The 22,323-nt window shown below is 38.3% G+C and overlaps 1 protein-coding gene across 2 annotated transcripts in view; it reads right to left on the bottom strand.

Annotated features, from left to right (window-relative positions):
- The window catches only part of LOC126261688 (poly(ADP-ribose) glycohydrolase), a 121,148-nt gene that overhangs the window by 5,330 nt on the left and 93,495 nt on the right, over positions 1 to 22,323 (bottom strand). For both annotated transcript variants that reach the window (XM_049958562.1, XM_049958561.1), the window contains 2 exons: positions 18,401 to 18,635; positions 15,325 to 15,450 (listed from right to left, as the gene is read on the bottom strand). In XM_049958562.1, the coding sequence (XP_049814519.1) occupies positions 15,325 to 15,450; positions 18,401 to 18,635 (361 nt within the window). The remainder of the gene's footprint in view (positions 1 to 15,324; positions 15,451 to 18,400; positions 18,636 to 22,323) is intronic.

The raw sequence follows: 22,323 nt of genomic DNA, 5'->3' as shown, positions 1-22,323 counted from the left end.
GTGTACACTCTCACAGTTTCTTGTTTCTGTTAGATAACATGAAAACCAGGTACAAGTAAGATCTCTGATACCATTATATTTGTTTTTATCAAGAAGAATATTGTGCCTTGGACAACCAAATGCTTTTGATAAGTCACAGAAAATACCAGCTGGCAACATTTTATAATTAAAATTTTATATTATCTGTTTTGTGAATTAAAAAACAGCATTACTGTGGAGAGGCACTTTTTAAATCTAAACTGATACCAAGTACCTTATTTTGATACAGATGTGTTTTGATTCTTGCATAGAGAATTTCTCTCTGTGGCTTTGAGAAGTAAGTACACTATTGTTGTTGTTGTTATGGTCTTCAGCCCAAAGACTAGTTTAAAGCAGCTCTCCCTTCTAATCTGTCCAGTGCAAGTCTCTTCATCTCCAGATAACTACTGCAACCAACATCCTTCTGAATCTGTTTACTGTATTCATATCTTACTCTCCCTCTACAATTTTTACCACCAACCTTCCCTGCAGTATTAAACTGGTGATCTCTTGATGTATCAGAATGTGTCCTATCAAAATGATCCCTTCTTTTAGTCTAGTGTTGCCACTAATTTCTTGTCTCCCCAATTCTCTTATGTACCTCTTCATTACTTGCATGATATACACATCTAAGCTTCAGCATTCTTATGTCACACCTGATTTCAAAAGCTTCTGCTATTTTCTTCCCTAAACTATTCATTGTCCATGTTTTGCCTCCATGTATGGCTGCATTCTGGACAAACATCTTCAGAAAAGACATACTAACACTATATTCAATGTTAATAAATTTCTCTTCTTCAGAAACGCTTTTCTTGCAATTGCCAGTCTACATTTTATTCCTCTCTACTTTGGCCATCATCAGTTATTTGCTGCCCAAATAGCAAAACTCATCTGCTACTTTAAGTGTATTGTGACAATAAACATAATAATTGATATCTAACGTCCTGTAGATACCACAGAATACCATGGCTAGGATTCCAAATTGCGAACCAATGTGGTGTGTCTATAGAGAGAGTGCAATACACCCTCCACTGCCAGAAGACAACAGGTGGCAATAAGGGCCTACGATGACCAGAACAACCTCGTAAAGTGACAAATGATAACAGCCTCATCAAGATTACTAGTAAGCTTCAAAACAACAGCACTGATGTGGTAGAAATGAACAAGTAAAATATATCTGATGCAACACTACAAAGGAGAGTGACTGATGCCAGCTTGAGAGGACTTGTGGCAACAAGGAAACCTCTTCTGAGGCCCATAAATAAAAATAAGAGACTCGGAAACTTAGTAAGTGGACATATGAAGAGTGGAAGAAAGTGTTATTCACAGATCACAGATGAATCAAAATTTGAGATTTTTGGTACCAGGAGGAGGACCCTTGTTCACCAATCTGAGGGAGAAAGTGCACTCTACCTACTGTTGAACATGGTAGGGATTCAATTATAGTTCAGGATGTTTAGCGGGACACAGAGTTGGCAACACTGTGAAAATAAAGGGTGTAGGGACCAGAAACACTAGCATCATATACTTCAGTATCACACAGTAACATGTAGATTGAGCTTAACAGAAAAGGGGTTAATATTACAACACGATAATGGTCCAAAATATCGATCAGTGTTCTGTAAGTACACTGCATCAAAGAAAAAAACAAACTGTAATACATGGTGTGGCCATCCCAAAGCCCTGATTGTAATCCTAGTGGAATGGTGTAGGATGAAGTCGAGATACATTACTGGATAGTTCACATAACAAGCAAGGAACATCTCTGGAATATTGTTAAGGACGTGTGGAATCATACAGACTCGCAAACTTGCAAAAAGTTACTCATCGCATGCCTCGAATTTGTGAGGCAGTCATTAAATCAAAGGCAGGATACTTTGATAAAAGTAAAATATATTTTTTGGTTGGTTGATTTGGGGGAGGGGACCAAACAGCGAGGTCATCGGATTAGGGAAGGATGAGGAAGGAAGTTGACCATGCCCTTTCAAAGAAGCCGTCCTCGCATTTGCCTGTAATGACTTAGAGAAATCATGACAAACTTAAATCAGGATGGCCGGATGCGGATTTGAACCGTAATCCTTCTGAATGCGAGTCCAGTGTGCTAACAACTCCGCCACCTCACTTGGTAAAATATAATTTTTCTGTTTGTATTATATATATTTCAGAGTATATAATAATATTTTTGCATGAATAAAGCTTTTTGTGTTAATACCCGAAGTATCAGATAACAATTATGGTTTATTGAAATTACTCAGTGATCTGTGGCAATGTGACCAAAAAGACTGCATATATGTGAAGAGAAGAATTTTGGTACTTTACTTGAGACATTGTTAACTCCATGAGTATTTTTTGTTTTGAGGAACTTCATTACATTCTTAATTTCTTTGGCAGATTATGTAGTATCTGTAATTTGTCTTTATGTATAAGGCATTCTTTCTTGCATATATTATGCTGATTTATCCATTGAACTATAGATGCCACTCTTCTCAGATACTTCAGAGAAGTGTCTACCTGAAGTATCAAATATTCTTACTAAAATATGTGTCATAATTATGTCATCTAGCAGTCAAAAGGAGACAAACTATAGTCTGTACAGTACTGTACATAACATTTAATTTTATTACCTGAATTAATGATTTCAGACATACAGTGAGTTTTAATTATTTTCCTTACAGCTGCACGTGAGAAAATTAACAAGGGACACGTTACAAGTGTTAAGTAACATAACCAAATCATTAATTTTATTTGAATATTTCATACTATAAATATTAAAGTGTCCACAGACTATACTTTTTCTCCTTTTGACTGCTAAATGGCATAATTATGACACAAATTTTAGTACGAATATTTGATATTTTCCATGAGGAAATCTATCTACTGTAACAATTAAACATGACCTTTCCAGTAGCAGCAATTCATAAGCAGACTTGGGATTGTTGACCTAAGCAGAAACTTCTGGTACATCGCCCCCCTCCCCCCTTTTTTTTTTGGCATCATTGTGCAGTAACCACTCACAGATGGCAGGTGTCAGCACTAGCAGTGGAGGGTACATAAGTTGTGTTGGGGGCATGTGTAAAACAGTACTGTCATTCCCATACTGCTGAAACTGTGGTTTATCTGACATCCAAAAGGGCGTGATCATTGGTTTTGAGGCCAAAGTGGGGGCAGTTCCAAAACGGCTAAGTTTGTAAACTGCAATTGTATCCCACTGAGGTTAAAGTATACCACGAATGGCAAATGGTGCTATCCAAAACTGGTGCTGAGGCAACAGTGGTTCACTACAGGCTGTAGATGACAAGGATGACTGACAGCTGCAGAGATGTGTACAGATGAATAGATGTGCAACTGTTTAGGAACTGACCACCCAGATGAACCATGGGGCTACCAAAAGTGTCTCCTCAACGGCCATTCAGTGAACACTGACACATATGGGCCTCCACAGCAGGTGTCTGACTCATGCTCCCACGCCAACTGCTGTTCATCATCGACAAAGGCTGGAATTTGCACTACAGTACTGCAACTGGGCATCCACTGAGTGGCAACTTATGGCCTTTTCAGATAAATCACGTTTTATGCTCCATAGGACAGATGGCTGTTGGTGCATACAGAGTGAAATGTCTTGCACCCTGCAACAATTGTCGAAAGGGTCCAGCCCGGAAGGAGGAATGTCAAGGACTGGGGAATGTTTTCGTGGCATACCCTGGGTGATCTCAACATTCTGGAAGACACAATGGATCAATCCAATAATGCATTTATCCTTGGGGACAACGTCCACACCTACCAGCAGTTTGCTTTTCCTTGGTAAGATGGTGTCTTTCAGCAGGAGAAGGCAATGTGTTAAGCAGCTCAAAAAGTACGTGCATGGTTTGAAGAGGACCAGGATGAGTATACCATACTCCATTGGTCACCAACCTCCCCGGATTTAAACCCAATCAAGATTCTGTGGGACCACCTCAACTGCGCTATTTGCACCCTGGATCCTTAACTAAGAAACCTCACGCAGCTGGCCATGGCAATGGATTTGCCTGGCTCCACATCCCCGTGGGTAACTTCGAGAACTTCACCGACACTCTTCCTGCACATCCCACATTGTGAAATGTGGTTATTCAGGCTTTTGACAGGTAGTCGCATTAATATGACTGGAACATGCATAAACAGACTTTAACTGGATTATATTTTTTCCCTACAGAAATGGGTTGCTAATTTGTATTCCTATACATTCAGCATATGGATTCGCATATTTAGATGGTGCTCAGACATAATACATTAATTTATTTTTTTTAAGTTCTAGATAGTGGAAACAGATAAGCTGTTTGTTAACTTTGCTTATTAGTCCTCTAGCTTTCTGATGTATAATGGTAAGTTTATCCACACTAGTTTGTGGCGACTGTCTTTTGGGAAAGAAAAGGTGTGATTTTTGTGGATTTCCTGGAAAGAGGCACTACAATAAACTCTCAAAGGTATTGCCAAACGCTGCACAACCTCAGAAGAGCAATACAAAACAAGCGCAGGGGAAAGTTGGGCTCAAAGATCTTGCTGATTCATGACAACGCCCGGGCCCACACGACAAATGCCACTCGTGAAGTTTTCGAATCTTTTAAGTGAGAGTTGTTTCCCGACCTGGCACCGAGCGACTTCCACTTATTCCCAACAACGAAGAAGTGGTTGGCTATGCAGCGTTTTGATGACGACGCACAGCTTCAAGAAGAGGTAACCACGTGGTTGAATGCGCAGGCGGCCGAATTTTACGACGAAGGAATTTCCAAGCTCGTCCATCGCTACGATAAGTGCCTTAATTTAAATGGCAACTATGTAGAAAAGTAGTATTTAAGTGTGGCTTTCATCTGTATATAATAAAAAAATTCTAATACTTTATTTATTTTTAATTCCAAAACGTAATGTACTTTGTGGATAGCCCTCGTATTTAACCTGTAATCACAGGAATTGTACCACTGGTGATGTTCTTGAGTCATCCTGTCCTCTCCCCACCCTCCCGTATTTCTATATTTTTTTCAGATAATCTGTCTTTCCTCTGTCTATTATGGTATAGGCCCTATCTTTTGTATCCCTAACTCCCAATAGCAGAAAGTGGCACAGCATCTATATGAGCCACACCTGTAGTCAGCAGCAGCTTAGTCAGTTCCTGGCCTACTCACTTGACGGCTTTGTTCATACAGGATTCATCAAGTTGCTGCATACCTCACCAGTGCCCAAATTTGTGTGTAATGTTACAGCACCAAACTTCTCCAACTTCTTCTTGGCTAGACCATTGCCCATTCTGCTACTATCAATTCTTGGTCCTTTTCACTCAGATCCTTAGTTAGTGCCCCAATACTCTCCATTACTTGGTCAAGACTAGCAATTGGTTTTAAAATAGTTGTGACCTGATAACCTGATACCAGTGTCTCTTGTAAGTGTTTGTCTATACCCGCCTTTGACTGTTACCTAGAAGCAAAACCTTTCTTTCTTCACTCAACTTAGTTTATGACCTGTCTCTTAAACACTTATTAATAGTCTGCTGCATCCTCTTTACTTCTGCAGCTGAATGAAGGCCCTTCACTTCAATGGATAACAGGGTATATCTGTTCTTTAGATCAGTTGTCACAAGCTATCTAAACTATTACTTTTTGTATCTTTCCTGCTACCTTTTCCCACTTTCTTTCCCACCTCAACTATTCTAATTCGATTTTTGTTGCCTCAATCTGTGCTTGAAGGGCACAAATCTTCACCTCTTGTTCTGTGATTTCCTTATTTTTTGTAAATACCTTACATATCCACGGGAGAGCCTCACTAGGAGTTCTTCGTGCTGAAGCAATCATCCAAATGTAACTGCAATTCATAATCCCCAGACATTAGACCCAAACTATCAATTAAACTGTGGCAATATGTGCATTTGTCACACGTGGTTGCACTATTGTAAGTAATTACATCAATACACATCCTGTCACAGGCAACCTGTGAAAGCAGCCATATCATATACCAGCTTTGCTGTAATCATTGCACAGCTTTTTATATTGGTATGACTACCAACCAGCTGTCCGTCATGATGAATAGCCACAACCAAACTGTCCAATTCATGTTCCCTCATCCTCACTGTGTTCACTCTCTGCCAATGTACCCATCACTCTTTTCTCTCTTTGCTCCTATCCTTTTCTGTTCCACCCCTGCCTCATCTCACAGCCTCCTGACACTGACCCTGGCAGCCTTGGCCTGTCACCTTCAAGTCCTTGGGTGCTCCGCCAGACAGAATTCTCCCCCCCCCCCCCAACCAAACCACTACTTTACTTCCCTCTATCTCTCCCCCTTCCCTGCCCCATTCACAACTGCTGCTTTAGTTCAATGCAACAGTTGTAGTCCAGCTAGAGTGATTGGAGATAACAGTCATGTGCATGAGTGGGCCTACTTATGTAAATGTGTCTGTGTGTTTTCCTTTTTTTCTGAAGAAAGCTTTGGCCAAAAGCTTAGTATGTAACAGTCTTTTCACTGTGTATACCTGCAACTCAGTGTGTCATCTTTATAGTGACTAGCAACCTATTCTTTTCATTATTGTTAATCTTCCCATTTTCATATATTAATGATCTGTTACAGTTGTGTTTATACTCGTAAATAAGTGTAAACAAATGAGGCCCACTGGTTGTGGCTTCTAAGACTGAATTAACTTATATATACTTGACCAAAATCAAACCTGTGTTAATTTCTGTTTATAAACACCATGTGCTTCAATGTTTAGCCTTTTACATGAAACAAAAACAAACAAAAAAATCAAAATGAAGTTTGTCTTGTGTTTACCATAAACAAATTTAAAACTGAGCATGTGATATCCCATTGTAAGAACTATTCACTTTTTAATTAATAACACAACTGCGCATGTTAAATCCTTGTATTCTGAACTGAAACAGACACTAATATACTTAATATGTTTGTTTGCGTGGCCATCTTCTGCAGCAGCTGTTAACATCTATTACTTTAAGTTATCCGTCTTGAGCTGACTGCAATCTAATTAAAAAGAATTACACCAGACACGTTTCGCTTTTATTTATAAAGCACCTTCTGTGGTTATTCTGTAAGTTGGATACTTATGCTTATACATTTTGCTTGTTTTAGGTTAAAAAAGTGTTTTCTTTATAAACTTGGTCTGCAACTTACTTACAGTGTTTCTTTACATATTCTGCTACTTCCCTCCTTGCTAGCAGTGGTTGGTGTCGAAAGGCTTCATTTCACATCTGCACCTGGCAGTTTTTACAATTAACTTTCTTAAAAACTGCTTCTCATTCTACACTGCCACAGTGCCTAAGTCTGGTCATTTGTTTTTGTTCATGATGTGAGTGTTGTCAACTTGTGAAACAATCTTCTTCTTTCTTTCGTGTGTGTCTGTGTACGTGGGAGGGAGGGAGGGAGGAGGGAGGGAGGGAGGGAGGGAGGGGGAGGGAGGGAGGGGAGAGAGAGAGAGAGAGAGAGAGAGAGAGAGAGAGAGAGAGAGAGAGAGAGAAATTGTCTTGTATGCATAAAAAGCATCAATCACATCATTTTTTAATTGTCCTGAGGCCAAAAACCACATAAAAAGCATCAATCACATTGGTTTTTAATTGTGCTGGGGCCAAAAGCCGAATAAAAAAGTATCACTCAAAATCAAATTGGATTATTAACTTCCGTGTGACTGACACGAAACATGTTCAATATGCTGTCCACCGTTTTCTCCAACAAGTTGAAATCGTGAAACAGCACGTTCCACAAGTGTTCAGTATGTTTCTGAGGTCACGTTCAGAATGTGTTGTGCAGTGCGTGCCTTCAATGCAGCTAAGTTTGCAATTGGAACACCGAACACAACATCTTTCAGAAAGCTCCACAGCCAGAAGTCACACAGATTAAGATCAGATGATCTGAATGGCCGGCTGTAGGAAAATGGCAGCTGATAATTCCAACATTTCCAAAATGGCACTTCACAGCTTCTTAACTGGATTTTCAATGTGTGGAGGTGCGAAAACTTGCATAAAAATGATCCCAGTCACACATCCACACTGATGGAGAGCTGGAATGACGGACGTGTTGAACAAAAGACACCACAGCATTTACCAGTAATGGTACAGGTAACAGGACCGGAAGCACCTTTCTCTTCGAAAAAATATGGTCCTATGATAAATGATGCCATAAACAAGCACCAAACAGTGACCTTTTTAGGATGAAGTGGTACTGGTTGATTTACGTGTGGATTGTCCGTTGCCCATATTCAACAATTCTGTGTATTGACATATCCTGTCAGATGCAAGTGGGCTTTGTCTGTCCACAATATCTTCCACAGCCAATCATTGTCCACTTCCATATGAGCAAGAAATTCTAAAGCAAAGGTCTCTCTTACTGGTGGGTCAACAGGAAGCAACTCATGCACATGGGTAATTTTGAATGGATAGAAAAGAAGGATGTTTCATAGGATTTTACGCACTGTGCTCACAGGTATGTCCAATGTTGGGCAATTCTCTGTGCACAGCACACTTGCACACCACCACTCATCTCCTCCTGCAATGCTGTGGCCACTGCTTCCACTGACACCGAATCAACTCGTTTCCTCCCTCTACCAGTTTGCACACCAAAAGAATCCATTTTTTTGAATTTCTGAATCATTTTCTCCAGATCCACAGCAGTGATTGGACCAATGCCTTTTTTTCAAACCCTTCAGTGTCCAGAACTTCCGCAGAGTGACGTTTGCAGAGTCATCATTCATGTAATATTGCTTAAGTGAAAGGAGGAAAACCCTTGCACCCATCATGTTTATACCAGCTTAAATGGGTTGTGCACATGACAGGTGTTTTCATTTACGTATTCTGATACATACAGCACCATCTATTGATCAATTTTTCACACTATTTATTTCTTCTGCCATAGTTTTCCCCCTTCTCCTATAATATTCCATTGCAATTTGACATCACTCTGAGCAGTGGTGTTATTTCTACAGTGTTTTGAAAGTTTAACTTTAATTATAATCACCCTGTATTTCTGAATTGAGTTGTTGGTATGGTGTGCTATTTACATGCCTTGTTTTTTGAAAATATTGGATATTCTGTGTGTGCATTTTTGGTTGTATGTCATTGTGTACCATCTTTTACTTTTTGTTTCTTTTGCACTTTATGTTGTTTCTATTCTTGCATTTTGTGTATTTGTTTGTGTGTGATTTTGTCCTTGTGTTGGTGACAGCTGGGTGTTTGTCCTTTTCTGTTTCTTGATTTTCTTGTTCAGCTTTGTTACTAAGTTCTTGTTCGTGGCTATTTGTATTATAGTGTCCACTTCTTTTTTGTAACTGTCTGTCCAGTGGTACCGTGTTTAGACTGTGGAGCATTTATCTAAGTGCTGCCTGCTTTTGGCAACAGGGTTGTTGTTATGCTTCATGTACAACTGTGTCTGTTGTTGTTGGTTTTTGGTATATGTCAAATGTGTGGTGGTTGTTTTGAAAGTTTATGGTGATGTTCAAGAAATTTTACTGTGTACTTTGCTCTTCCACTATTGTAAAATGTATCTTATCATGAACAGAATTTATGTCTGTGTGTAACTAGTCAATTTTATTGTTTGGTTACTCTATCAGGTATAAGATGTCATTTGTGTATCTAATCCAGTATAGGAAGTTGTACCTATCTGGCACTATTTTGTTAAATATAATCTATTCTACATGGTCCACAAATATGTTTGCTACAGTTCCAGACACTGAAGATCCCATTGGTAATCCTTCACTTTGTAAATAGAATTCATTATTGAACTGTAAATAGTTCTGTTCTGTTATTAGCTCTAGAAGCCTGACTGTTACTTTGATGTATTCATGTGGAAGTGTACTGTGTATTTTCATTCTGTTTTATTTTGTTTCAATTACCTCTTGTCGTGCCCTGAAATAAGAAATGTCCTACCCACTATCCTTCCCACCCCTCCTAGTGTGGCATTCTGCTGTCCATCAAACCTACACAATATACTCGTCCATCTTTACACAACCCCTGCTCCCAATCCCTTACTCATGGCTCATATACCCCTGTAATACACCTAGATGCAAGACCTGTCCCATACATCCTTCTACCACCGGCAACCAACAAGCTGTTGGCCCGCATGAACGGCCACCGACAAACTGTGGCCAAAAAACAAGTGGACCACCCTGTAGCTGAACACACTGCCAAACATGATACCCCTCATCTCAATAACTGCTTCACAGCCTGTGCCATATGGATCCTTCCCACCAACACCAGCTTTTCTGAATTGCACAGGTGGGAACTTTCCCTGCAATACATCCTACTATCCCATAACCCTTCTGGCCTCAACCTTTGTTAGTCTCTGTCCTCACCCATACAGCCCCCTCCCTGTTCCCATTCCAGCACTACATAGCCTTCATTTCACCGCCACACCCAGTCTTTTGATTTCTTTTATTTTTATTTCTCTCCTTTCCGCTACTTACCTCCTCCCCCCTCTGCACCTTCTCTCCTACCCTCTGTCTAAACTGCAACACTTCACTGTCCACCACTCCCACCATACTATCCCTTCCCCTCCCCGCCTCAGCCTACTCCTTACCCCCACCCAGTCGCTACTCCCATCATGCACTAGTGCTGCAGCTCGCAGTGTAGTTTTAGCTCTCTGAGACTGCAGATGTGTGTGTGTGTGTGTGTGTGTGTGTGTGTGTGTGTGTGTGTGTGTGTGTGTGTGTGTGTCTACTGCTGACAAAGGCTTTAATGGCGGAAAGCTATGATTGTGTGAATCTTTTTATTGTGCCTACCGCAGCTCAGCATCTCCGCTATATGGTGAGTAGTAACTTTCCTTCTCTTGTATTAAAACATATGTTTTGGGTAATTTGAATAATCTGTATGCCTATAGTAACAGTTCTGTGACTTTTTCTACTTGATTACATGTGAGGCAACATATGATCACTTAATCTGTATTGGGTGCAATTTCACATTTTGAAGAAAGAAGAACTGTTATGTCCATACTAACCACTTGAGTGTCAACATTATTAGAGACTGTAGAGATCTGGTCGGCACCAGTAGATCTTAAGGATGTGATTAAAGATTGGTGAACTTCCAAATTTTAAACTTAAAAAGAGCTGGCTGTTCATTTTAAGGACATATCTTAAATCAGCATTTTCAGGTGGTGATCCAGCAACAATGTGCAGCTACATAAGGCTTATGGTTTACAGGTATATGACAGTATAAGCTAATGATTAGAGACATTAAATAGCCATGTAAAGGGATTAAAGTACCATGTGAAAGCGAAAGGGGGAGATACCTGTTTGCAAGAACCAGTAAAGATCCTGCAGTAGTTGAACATGACGAAAGCTACTAGAAATTACTAAGAAAAGTAATTAAAAAAATCAAGGAGCACGCAAATTATGTCACACATCGGTGATTCTGACAACGGACTTAAGTCTACATGAAATGTTGTGGGATGGGAAAACAGGCCACAGAAAATATCACTACTGAAAAATGGAAGGTCTATAAATGGTCAGTCACAGGTGGCAGATATGTTTAACAGTCATTTCTTAAATGTAGTAGTAAATACAGGGACAAACAATTCAAGAGAAAAATCACAGCAGTTTGCTGAGAAAACAAAAATAATTCTCATAAAATTCTATCATATGAATGTATCACCAACTTCTTCTTCTTCTTCTTCTGAAATTAAGGAAATTATATTTTCTCTCAAAAGTAAAGACTCATCTGGATTTGATGGTGTTTCCAACTGAGTACTAAAGATTTGTTCCCATATAAATAAGCCCTTTCTTATCTGAAGTATATAATGCATCATTAACTCAAGGTACCTTGCCAGAGAGACTGAAATATGCCACTGGTAAAGCCTCTAAAACGAAATCAAAGTTTGGATTTCAGAAGAGCTGTACAACTGAGGATGCTATTTACATGTTCTCTCACCAAATTTTACAAGCATTAAATAACAAAACAGCACTGTCTGGTATTTCCTGCAACCTAGCTAAGGCATATGACCATGTGAATTACAATATTCTCCTACATAAACTTAGCTTTTATAGAACTGATGATATAGCCAATCAGTGGATAATATCATATCTAACCAAAAGAATGCAGAAAGCTGTACTTAGTAATTCAACCAATGTAATCGGAAGATTCTTCTGACTGGTGAGAAGTTATCTATGAGGTTCCTGAAGACTCAATCTTAGGTCCACTATTGTTCCTCATATTTGTAAACAATCTTCTGTCTAATATACAACAAGCAGAGTTAGTTCTTTTTATGGATGACACTAGTATTGTAATCAGTCCAAGCATACAGCAACAGAAGAAATGGTACACAATGTTCTTAAAAGTATCATTGATAGATTTTATGCAAATAGTCTCACACTCAATTTAAACAAAACATAAATATTTAGTTCCGCACATCTAGAAGTACTAATCTAACGACAAGTGTAACATGTGGTTTTGAAATAATTAACAGAATGTAAACTTAAAAACTTTCAGGTGTCCATAATTACCAGAATTTAAACTGGGGAAAAAAAAAAAAAAAAAAAAAAAAAAAACGCATTTTGGAACTCCTACAACATCTCGGTTTAGCCACATTTGCACTCAAAATAATTAAAAATCTTGGGACCTTGCCCTTCCTGTCAATGTCATTTTTTAGACAATTGTATTCCTTTTTGCCTGCTTTGTTTACTGCATTTTTATATTTTCTCTTTACACAAATGAAATTCAGTGTCTCCTGTGTTATCCAAGGATTTCTATTTGGCCTTGTCTTTTTAAATATTTGACCCTGCTACCTTCACTATTTCCACTCTCAAAGCTATCCATTTGTCTTCTACTGTATTCTTTTCCCCTGTTACTTGGGCGCTAATGACCACTGTAGTTGTGCACCCCAAAAAAAAAAAAAATAAATAAATAAATAAATAAAATAAATAAAAAAAAATTCCCCTGTTCTTGTCAACTGTTGCCCATTCCTCTCTCTGCAACTCTCAATAACCTCCGGTTCTTTCAACTTACCTAGGTCTCATCTCCTTAATTTCCTATATTTTTCCAATTTCTTCAGTTTTAATCTACAGTTCACAGCCAATAAATTGTGGTTAGAGTCCACATCTGCCCCTGGAAAAGTCTTGCAATTTAAAATCTGGCTCCTAAATATGTCTTACCACTGTATAATCAATCTGAAACCTTCCAGTGTCTCCAAGTCTCTTCCATGTACACAACCTTCTTTCATGATTCTTAAACCGGATGTTAGCGAAAAATAAATTGTACTCTGCACAAAATTCTACCAGGCAGGTTCCTCTTTCATTCCTTTCGCCCAGTCCATATTCACCAACAATTTTTCTTTCTCTTCCTTTTCCTACTATCGAATTCCAGTCACCCATCACTATTAAACTTTCGTCTCCCTTAACTACCTGAATAATTGCTTTTAGATGATCATACATCTGTGGAGCCAGTTGGAAAGTAAACTTGTACATTGACACTAATAAACTAAAAGCAAGACAAATTACAATGTCAGTGGCGTTTGTTGCAGGATTCTAGTATGAGTTGTTTATGAGATAACATATTTTGAAAAGTACCCCCCTCCCCTCCCAAATATTGTACAGTAGCTGTGGTAGCACACACTAAAGAACAACACTCCTGCAATCATTAGTTATGCGGATTCTGACAACTGACCATCACAGACTGTGTACAAAATGACCACCGACAGCAGCAAAATACACTTCCAGTCTGATATGGAACAACTGCTGCAAATGTATATCATTGAGTGTAGTTGGTATGTCCATGTAGAAATTGTCAGTTAGCTTTCCCCACAGAAAAAAGTCTTTAAGCATCAAAGCTGGGGAACAGGTTAGCCAAGGTATAGGGCCTCAGCATCCATCCAATGACTTGGAAACAATTCATGAAGACATGCTGTAGTATATCATGCACTATGGATGCTATGGATGGGACAACCATTAAGGTGGTGCCACAGGTTCCTCCTAGTCTGTGGAGGAATGTTTTCTGACATCTGTGGAAGATGGTCTGTTAGGTGGCTGTGATACTTCTGCGTGTTCAGTGTTCTGTCTATGAAACACAGGCTTATGAGCTGACGGTTCACTATCCCATAGCATACATTTACACTCCATGGATGCTGACATGGTGGCTTACCTGACCATGATTGGTAAATGTTGCTTCATCACTAAAGAAGATACACGAAACATATGGAGTATCCTGTCTTAATGTCCATGTACAGAAGTTAACACAATTCTCATAATCATTTCCATGCAGCTCTTGACAGAGAAAGATGTGTGAGAGATTGAACATATGTCTATGGGGAATGCATATGACACAGAATGCATATGACACTTTCCTGACTCATGCCACTTCCTTGGGTGATTGCGCAGGAGCTAATGTGCAGATCAAATACAGAACAAGCATAATTATTAATCCCCCCCCCCCCCTCTTCTGTTGTCATGTGTTTCTTCCTGTTACGTTGTCTAGGTGTTATGCTATCACTTTTACATAACTGTTTGAAGAGGTTGACAAATAATTGCTGAGATGCTTGATGTCTGTTGGGATATATTACTGCATACACAAATAGCAAAAAAACAAACTGCATTTTCTTACACTCTCCATACACCATAAGCATGGAGATCTTGTAAATTGACATTCAGCCAGGAGAGTGGTGTGCTGACCACATGCCCCTCCATATCTGCATCCAGTGATAAATGTGGGCGGAGAATTACATGGCGGTCAGTCAGTACCATTGGGCCTTCAAGACCTGTTCGGGCAGAGTTTAGTTTTTATTGTTTAAATCCCATCATCCATTCATAGCCTACTGCTTGGACTGACATGCACTTAACTTGCTAGCAAGTTGCAGTGCACTCAAGAAACACAAAAGCATACTGTAAGCAAACATAACATCATCATATCCAGCAACTACAAAGGTTGAGTGGCACGAACAATTGTCAGTGTGAAAACTTTTCAAAATACAATATCATGTAAATGATTCACACTAGAAAGGTACAACAAACACCACTGACATTCTAACTTGTCCTTCTTTTAGTTTGTTAATGTCAAATAAGAATTGTTCCATTTAAAAAAGTGTATGTTTCCACAAAAAACACACTTTCAACGTGTTACTACAATCTGTTTATTGGTTAATAAGAGCCCCTGACTACCAATCCATTCTGTGAGAACTGCACACCAATAGCACTTTCCATTTCTGCAATATCTGCGATGCAAGTTTTAGGTGATTCACCCTGTACATTGTGGACAGTAATGGACCTATAACACTCAATTGTGGCAATCAATGATTTTTAATAAACCAAAAAATTCAAAATGTCTTCGTCATATTATATTAAGATTACAGTAAACAACTTACCTGCTGGGTGTACAGATGTCTCTGAATCAGAAATTCGTTTGTATAGGTATGCATACAAGTCCAGAGTTACCTTTCCATCTCTCACACAATAGTCATAATACTGCTGCAGATACTGCCAGAGTTTCCCTGAATGAAGAACACAATCATGTAAAATGAACTAAAATAAAACACTTCTCAATAAACTTAAAGCATAAAAAGTTAATAAGCAGTGCAATTACACACTGGTTTTCCAGCCAAAATACAAAAATGTAGCCAGTATAGTTTGACATATGCATCTGTAATAATACATAGTCATATTTTAAATAACACAAAAAAATTCAAAATTAGGCTTTGCTGTCTTTGTTGATTTTTTTTAAATGCTAGTCATACACAATCTGCTACACTTTATCAAAGGGGGAAAACAGAAGATGAATGAAGACACATCTTTATTTTTGAGAAATGTAGTTATGGAAAATCACACTAAGTTACACCTGATTGAAAGATCAATAATCGAACTTCATACAGAGTGTTTTTTCTGTCTATTTTTGCTTTCTTTTTTCATTCCTTTCTTGGTAAACATTGTTTTTTTCAAATTTAAAAAATAATAGAAATATTTAGTTCGTATTAAATTTATAAATATTAATTACAAGATGACAGGGAAGTTCAAATCACACCAAACTAAATGAGAAAATAATCATCAGACCAGAATATTACATATTCTCATTACAGTGATGCAAATAAGAGTGTTTCCCTTCTGCTCTGGATATACAATAAAAATTCTTGATTTGACTGACTCAAGAAGTGTTCAGAAGGCACTACCATCGGAATCACAAATTTTGGTGTTTTGTGTAAACGGAAAATATACATCCAAATAATGTAATAATACTACCTGAAGTTGTATTTTTAAGTGTTCCCATTTTTAATGTTGGTCTGTTCCCTGATGATAGGTACTTGTGAAATTTGTCCATGCACCATCACATTACCAAATAATGCCAGCACATTACATCCAAAATTGCCTTAAACATTTCACTTACAAGATAATTTTCATCTTCCTGCTTTAATGAGACAACCACAAAATTACCTGCAAGAGAGTGGATAGGTAGAGGCACAGAGTATAGACTGATTATGCAATGACAGCCATTCCAGAATAAGCCCTGCAGCAGAAACACCCCCCCCCCTTTTTTTTTTTTTTCAAAAGTATTAAACTCCTATAATCAATCACTTATCCCAACTGTGTTTCCCATCCTCTATGCAGCCCTGAAAGGCTTCTTTAGGAATAGGCCCATACAGATTCTCCATAATGTCATTAAGTGTGTCACAAAGCAATGACTTTAATTTTGAAAACAAAATTTACATGGTGAGCAATCTGAAGAATAGGGTGGCTGGGGTAAGGCAGCCATACGATGTTTGGTGCAAAACTAATGCTTTGTCAAACCTGAGTGATCAGATTCATTGGGTTGCAGACTTTCTTATGCAACCATTTCAGAACCCCTCACAGCACTGACCATTCAGTGTTTGGCTTTTAGGCAAAAATTTAAGCTGTAAAATTCCACGGACTGTGATCAGTACTTTGACATTGGATTAAGACTGGAAAGCAATATTTTTTTGGAAGTGGGATGGATGAGGGGATTAGTGGGAGGAGACAACCTTCAGCAACCCACTGTGATGATCGGATTTCGTCTAAAGGACTTTGCCAATGTTTCGTCACTGTTAGTTAGTTCAAGGAGTGTCTTGTAAAACATACACTCAGTGTTCCAGCTGCTTCTCAGTCTTGGCAAAAATAAAAAAAAAAGTTTGCAGTAAAATGGCAAGTTCTTGAATATTGAATATTTAGATGATGGGCGACATGTACAAGATACCTGATTTTATGAATGTGAGTGCAACCAGTGGAGGTTGAAGATTTTTCTGATTGAGGATCATCTTCAACTGATCAACAATCGCTTTGGAATTGGGAAATCATTTGTAAGCTTCCTTCTAACCTTTACATGTTTCTGTATCTTTTTTCCTAAATTTCTCATTGCATAGTTGCTCAGATAAATCAGAGACGCAGCAAAAATTGTCACAATCAATGTAACACAATCTACTTCAATAATAGTAGCTTGGAAGCTAAACATAAAATCAATGGAACACTGTGATGGACACATTGCTACAGTCCTGCCAACAGCACATCATTCGAATGTTTCATAACTGCATATGGGAGGAAAAACTTTTCTTTTGTTTTCCCCTTCCTTTTGTTTTGCAACCCCCACCCAACCACTCACGCAAATTACTGGGATCCAAAAATCTCCAAAATAAAATTACTAAAAACACAGTTTTCTTTTCCTTGACTATCTTTGTCATCTCACTGGCTAACCAATATGTAAACAGTTTTCTTTTAGGCACTGCTACATTGGCTTCTTCAGACTCTCAAATCTCATATGCTGCTGCACAATCTTCAATTTTCCTTTCCATCCATCTGCAACAACTACATTAACCCACATTTGGTAGAGAGTGCTCCTTATCTGTTACATCTTTTACACCTTGATCTTCCCTATTTTTTCACTCTTGATGCAAGTCAAGTCCAAAACAAAAAGCTACCACTCACTTCTTAACACCAAGGAGAATAAAGGTGTGTAAAAAAGTAGTTTATGACTCCTTGATTAGGATTTTGTGCTCTTCACTGATGCATGGCACAGATATAGCAGAGTAACAACTGTACTTTTAAATTTCCTGTAAAGTATACTTAAATTCCCAGTGATGAATATGAATTCTAAAACCAGAAGCAAACAGTCACCAATTGGTTTCAGTGCGACTCACCATACTGTTTAAAGACAAATGATTGTCAGTTATATTCAACCACGTAAAAATATCTTCACAGCAGACAGTGAATAATTATGGGGAGAAGACATTTAAAATTACCGATTGTAATGAACTTTTCATAAGTACCATCTAATAAGTAGTAAATTTTTGAGGTTCTTTTATTTTATATGTGCTGCTACATAATTCTAAAAAATAAATAAAAGGCAAGCACTATAAAATACCATTTTCAAAGCAATTCTAATTTCACAGAATAAAATGTCTCTGTTTGTACAAAACAAAGACAGGAAAATGTAATTACCAACTGTAACACGATTCTCCATCAAAAAAGTGTACATCTGGAAAACATCGTCTCGTAAAGTTTCATTTCCAAATGTGAAGTATGCAAGATGACGACCAGCTTCAGTAGCTGCCATAAGCTGCAGCAGTGACTTTAGCTTAGCATTGCCACGGTATACTCCACATCCCCAGTTTCCTGTTGCTACAGGTGTACGCTGATCTTCTGGAATTTCGGGACTGAAGAATCCAACGTAAGCCTATGAAAATTATTATTTTAGATTTCATCTAGAAAGATATGTAAATTAATTATTATGGAAAGTTTGCCATTAGGATTTAAAGGGCACAATTTTCAGTGTTAATATGAAATACTGCGAGATTTTGAAACAGTAGGAAATAATCGCTTTTGTAGCAACATCCAAAAAAGTTATAAGAATATGTGTAAAAGACACAAATTTGTCCTCTAGATTTTGCAGTATCCAAATGAAAGATCTGCAGTATCCGAAATGTCATAGTGCTTGACTAGAAATACATATTTTTGTGGCTTAAAGTAACATTAGTTGTTAATTTTTTTTTCTGTATGTAATACTTTCTAAGTTACTTCAAGGATAATGACTGAAGTTCCCCTACACACTTTTGCAAAACATAAATAACATTACCATGCGTATAACTTTTTTGTCAGTCTGGAGTAAGAGTAATACAGGTTCAAAACATTTCAAAGAAAAGAAATTCCACAAAACATGAGCCACGTAATAAAGAAACAGGAAACCAGTTAAGATTTGAACATTGCACATATTAAGCCTGTTTCACAATTTCAAGATTTGTTTTTTTTTTTTTTTAATATTTCATAGCCCTCCCAAAACTGTAAGCCTAATAATTTAGTGCTAAGAACACGATGGCTAATTTGATCTAATGTAAAAGTATTAAAGTATGAGACAGGACTGCTAACTAGTAATTATCTACAGGAGGCAAAATATTTAATACTACTGATATACATGTATAAAGGCACATGGGACTATCCTAGCTTTCCAAACTATTGTGAGAGGAGCCCCACCCTGTTGTGAGGACGAGAAGAGAGACATATTAAATGGGTGATGTCACAGACGATAGGTCAGAGATCATACATTGATAAGTATTGTGTCAGCTTTGGGCAAGAGATAGTGAGAAGTAAAGATGGATTAAAAGGCAGAAAAAGATATGGAAAAAAATTTTGAGAGAGAGAGAGAGAGAGAGAGAGAGAGAGAGAGAGGAAGGAGGAAAAGATGAAAAAGTAAATGAGATACCCTCCTAGACTTCCTATCACAAAACAAAAGTGAAACCAGAAACGTAACTTTTGCATAGCTGTCCTCAATCTGAAGATTGGTTTTACTACTGTAATGCTTCAGCAGATGTTGGAGGTGATAAGCCTTTGTCTTCCTCTGTTCTTTGAACTGATTTACCCACTCATTTATAAGGGAACCTACAGTTAATTGTGGACTCCAAACCATGGCACAATTCAGCATTTCTTACATTAATAAACATTGCCAGATGTGAGAGAGGTGAAAAACAAAAATCCTAGGACTGACAGGGTATTGAAACCTCCACCTTTGATCAGGGGATTGAAACCTCCACCTTTGATCCATAGTTTATTACCTAAATACTGACCCACTGAAATATGCACTATCTGAAGTTTAATACTACTTCTTGTTCTTTTTCCTTGCCATTATCCCATATTTTTAGGGGGATGCCATGTTAAATACTGAATTTGGTAATGTTGGTAGCATAGTGTGGCCAGATGCGCCCCCCCCCCCCTCCAAGTGGCTATTTGTGTACCCCAATCTTTTGGATCTAGTGTTATTTCAAGCGAAAGTGTGCAAACATTTAGAAACCTAGTCAGATACGGGAAACTGCCTAAAACCAATATCCAGGTTGACCGGCACAATGGCCCTCATCATTAACCCACCAGGTGGTTTCAATCTGGGCGCTATATACTTCCCTGGATCCGACAAGGGGTTTGCTAATGCATGCAAATATCCAGCTACATCTGTCTGGAGTCTAATAAATGAACAGAAAAGTGGGTTAACTGCACATTGGATTAATTGATACACATGCCAAAGGTTGTTGTTGTTGTTGTGGTATTCAGGACAGAGACTCGTTTGATGCAGCTCTCCCTGCTACTCTATCCTGTGAAAGACTCTTCATCTCTGAGTAACTACTGCAACCTACATCCTTCTGAACCTATTAAGGGTATTCATGCCTTGTTGTTCCTCTATGATTTTTACCCTCCGCACTTCCCTCCAATACTAAATTGATGATCCCTTGATGCCTCAGAAAGTGTCCAACCAACTGATCCCTTCTTCTAGTCAAGTTGTGCCACAAATTACTCTTCTCCACAATTCCATTACTCTTCTCCACAATTCCATTCAGTAACTCCTCATTAGTTACGTGATCTACTCATCTAATCTTCAGCATTCTTCTGTAGCACCACATTTTGAAACCTTCTATTCTTTTCTTGTCTAAACTATTTAGCGTCCATATATCACTTCCATACATGGTTACATTCCATACAAATACTTTCAGAAAAGACTTCCAGACACTTTAATATATACTCGATATTAACAAATTTCTCTTCTTCAGAAACACTTTCCTTGTCATTGCCAGGCTACATTTTATATCTTCCCTACTTCAACCATCATCAGTTATTTTGCTCCCCAAATAGCAAAACTCATCTACCACTTTAAGTGTCTCATTTCCTAATCTAAGTCCCTCAGCATGTTAATTCGACTACATTCCATTATCCTCATTTTGCTTTTGTTGATGTTCATCTTATATCCTCCTTTCAAGACACTGTCCATTCCGTTAAACTGCTCTCCCAGGTCCTTTCCTGTCGCTGACAGAATTACAATGTCATCAGCAAACCTCAAAATTTTTATTTATTCTCCATGGATTTTAATTTCTACTCCGAATTTTTCTCTTGTTTCCTTTACTGCTTGCTCAATATACAGATTGAATAACATTGGAGATAGGCTTCAACCCTGTCTCACTCCCTTCTCAACAACTGCTTCCCTTTCATGTCCCTCGAATCTTATGACTGCCGACTGGTTTCTGTACAAATTGTACATAGCCTTTTGTTTCCTGTATTTTACCCCTGCCACTTTCAGAATTTAAAAGAGAGAATTCCAGTCAACATTGTCAAAAGCTTTCTCTAAGTCTACAAATGCTAGAAGTGTAGGTTTGCCTTTCCTTAATCTATCTTCTAAGATAAGCTGCAGGGTCAGTATTGCCTAACGTGTTCCAACATTTTTACGGATTCCAAACTGATCTTCCCAGAGGTTGGTTTCTACCAGTTTTTCCATTTGCCTGTAAAGAATTTGTCTTAGTATTTTGCAGCCGTGCCTTATTACACTGATAGTTCGGTAATTTTCACACCTGTCAACACTTGCTTTCTTTGGGATTGGAATTATTATATTCTTCTTGAATTCTGAGGGTATTTCACTTGTTTCATACATCTTGCTCGCCAGATTGTAGAGTTTTGTCAGGTCTGGCTCTCCCAAGGCTATCAGTAGTTCTAATAGAATGTTGTCTACTCCAGGGGCCTTGTTTCGACTTAGGTCTTTCAGTGCTCTTCACGCAGTATCATATCTCCCATTTCATCTTCATCTATGTCCTCTTCCATTTCCATAATATTGTCCTGAAGTACATTGCCCTCGTATAGACCCTCTATATACTCCTTCCACCTTTCTGCTTTCCCTTCTTTGCTTAGGACTGGTTTTCCATCTGAGCTCTTGATATTCATACAAGTGGTTCTCTTTTCTGCAAAGGTCTCTTTAATTTTCCCTTAGGCAGTATCTATCTTACCCCTAGTGAGATAAGCCTCTACATCCTTACATCTGTCCTGTAGCCATCAATCTCAGATTTGAGACTTTAGTATTCCTTTTTGCCTGCCTCATTTACCGCATTTTTATATTT

This window comes from Schistocerca nitens, chromosome 1, assembly GCF_023898315.1.
Source record: "Schistocerca nitens isolate TAMUIC-IGC-003100 chromosome 1, iqSchNite1.1, whole genome shotgun sequence".
Taxonomy (NCBI): domain Eukaryota; kingdom Metazoa; phylum Arthropoda; class Insecta; order Orthoptera; family Acrididae; genus Schistocerca; species Schistocerca nitens.
The sequence above is the reverse complement of the archived record's forward strand: the minus strand, read 5'-3'. Positions and strand labels throughout refer to the sequence as shown.